At 48.3% G+C, this 1,971-nt stretch overlaps 1 protein-coding gene across 1 annotated transcript; it reads left to right on the plus strand.

Annotated features, from left to right (window-relative positions):
* Positions 1–289: 289 nt before the first annotated feature.
* On the plus strand, positions 290–1,181 carry LOC123144257 (uncharacterized). Its single transcript, XM_044563342.1, has one exon. The coding sequence runs from the start codon at positions 363–365 to the stop codon at positions 933–935; it is 573 nt and encodes a 190-aa protein (XP_044419277.1). The 5' UTR covers positions 290–362; the 3' UTR covers positions 936–1,181.
* Positions 1,182–1,971: the final 790 nt, after the last annotated feature.

Below are 1,971 nucleotides of genomic sequence, written 5' to 3' on the forward strand. Positions count from 1 at the left end.
CACTCTAGGTGCTACTGTTATTCTTTTTTGTCTTCACGAATTCCCTTTTTAATATACTAAATAGTAGGATTTTACTTCTCCAGCAAGTCAAAAAACCTCTTCACAAATATAGTAGTATATGAATTTTCAAGCAGTGCATGTGTATGTTCACAATTGGACAAGAAACAAGGGACTGAAGTGAGAAGTGCTGTCTCATTTCTGTCACTTTCTGATTTGTTTTTTAATCTCTTCTCTGATGCTCACCACCCACCTCTATATATACACATCACCTCCTTTCCATCCCGACATCCAACATCCAAAGCTCCAACGAACTCGACAGAAAAATCTCACACTTCCACGAACAGCACACCTGCAAAGATTCCATGGGCGCCAAGATTTCCTGCTCTTCCACCCACCGAGAAACCCTCTCGCAGCAGCCACACCATCCGGCGCCGGTCAGGGTCATCGCCGCCGACGGCTCGCTGAAGGAGCTCCCGGCCAGCCCCCGAGTCGCCGTCTCTGACGTTCTTGCCGGCGAGGCCGCCTCCTTCTTCGTGTGCAACTCCGACGCGCTCTACTTCAACGAGCCCCCACCTGCGCTAGCCTCCGACGAGCTGCTCCGGCCGGGACAAATATACTTCCTGATCCCGGCCGCGGAGCTGGGGCGGCCGCTCTCGAGCGCCGACATGGCCGCGCTCGCCGTGCGGGCGAGCGCGGCGATCGCGGCCAAGAGCCCCGAGCAGCGCGGCGGCAAGAAGAACCTGCGCGTCGTGCCGGTGCGCGAGGAGGTGGAAGACTGCGAGGACGTCATGTTCAACGAGAAGCTTAACGAGCGGACGCTCGGGGAGTTCGCCGTGTCGCTGAGTCCGGTGAAGAAGAGCAACGGGAAGCTCGCAGCGCGGTCGCGGCTGAGGCTGAAGCGGGCTCTGAGCATCATACAGGAGGCTGCTGACTGACTCGAGCATTTCTACAAGATAGTGTTGTTCATTTTTTTTGTTCCTTCAATTTTGGAACCATTCTTAATTCATGAGGCCAAACGGCCTAGGCCAATAGTATTAAATTGATTTTTGTAGATTTAGGCGGGAAAGAACAAAAAATTGGGAAAGAGACTGTAAATATCTCCCAGTATTTATAGTACAATACTGGATGCAAAACTACCGGGAATGCCAAAAATTAATTCTTGAGTTGTTATCTACTTCTAATCTGTATGGTGTTTTGTATATTTGCGCAAAATCTGTATGGTATATTTTTCCTGCTTTATCTGCTACGATGAAAGTAGTCAAAATGTCTGACCGAACTGTCTCTAAATGTATGACTCCAAGTTCTAAAACACCATGGGTTCTTTTTCTTATTTTTGCGAGTTAATTGATCAGACAGCACCACAACGACAGCTAAATAACAGAAAGGGGCTGCTAATTTTTCAACCAGTCAGCGATAGAATAAAGCGTGGATGCCAAGCGATTCAACAAAACTTCAGTCATCATAGCAAGCAAAAGCACAAAAATGGTCAGATGCTTATGCTGATCCAATTAAAAAACATAGTTAACCATCGTGTCCGTTGCAGTTCTGTCCTAGTGTGCATGTCGCCTGAACCTTAACTAATTTCGCAGACGGAGGAAGTATAAAATTACGAGGATCAAACTCTTACTCTACTTACTCCCTTTGTAATCTAAAAGATCTTATATTAATTTATGGAGGGCGTGCTTGTTAGGATAATGTTCCTGACAACATGACTATTCAAGTCAACCGACGGCTTCTTTTCACTTTCGGTAAACTGTTGAACCGCACGCACGGAGTTGCGTTACACTCTAGAATGTTCAAATCAATACGCCCGAGAGACGCCGGCCGAGGACCCGACGTCAACACGAGAAGCAGCAAGGAAGCGAAGGAGTGAGGAAGCCGGCCGCGGGGTCAAAAATTAGGGAACGACGAGAACCCAGAATGGCTGCTGTGTCGTCAGTCGTCGGTTCAGTTGAGCACGTCCCCAGATCA

Source organism: Triticum aestivum, chromosome 6D (assembly GCF_018294505.1).
Source record: "Triticum aestivum cultivar Chinese Spring chromosome 6D, IWGSC CS RefSeq v2.1, whole genome shotgun sequence".
NCBI lineage: Eukaryota > Viridiplantae > Streptophyta > Magnoliopsida > Poales > Poaceae > Triticum > Triticum aestivum.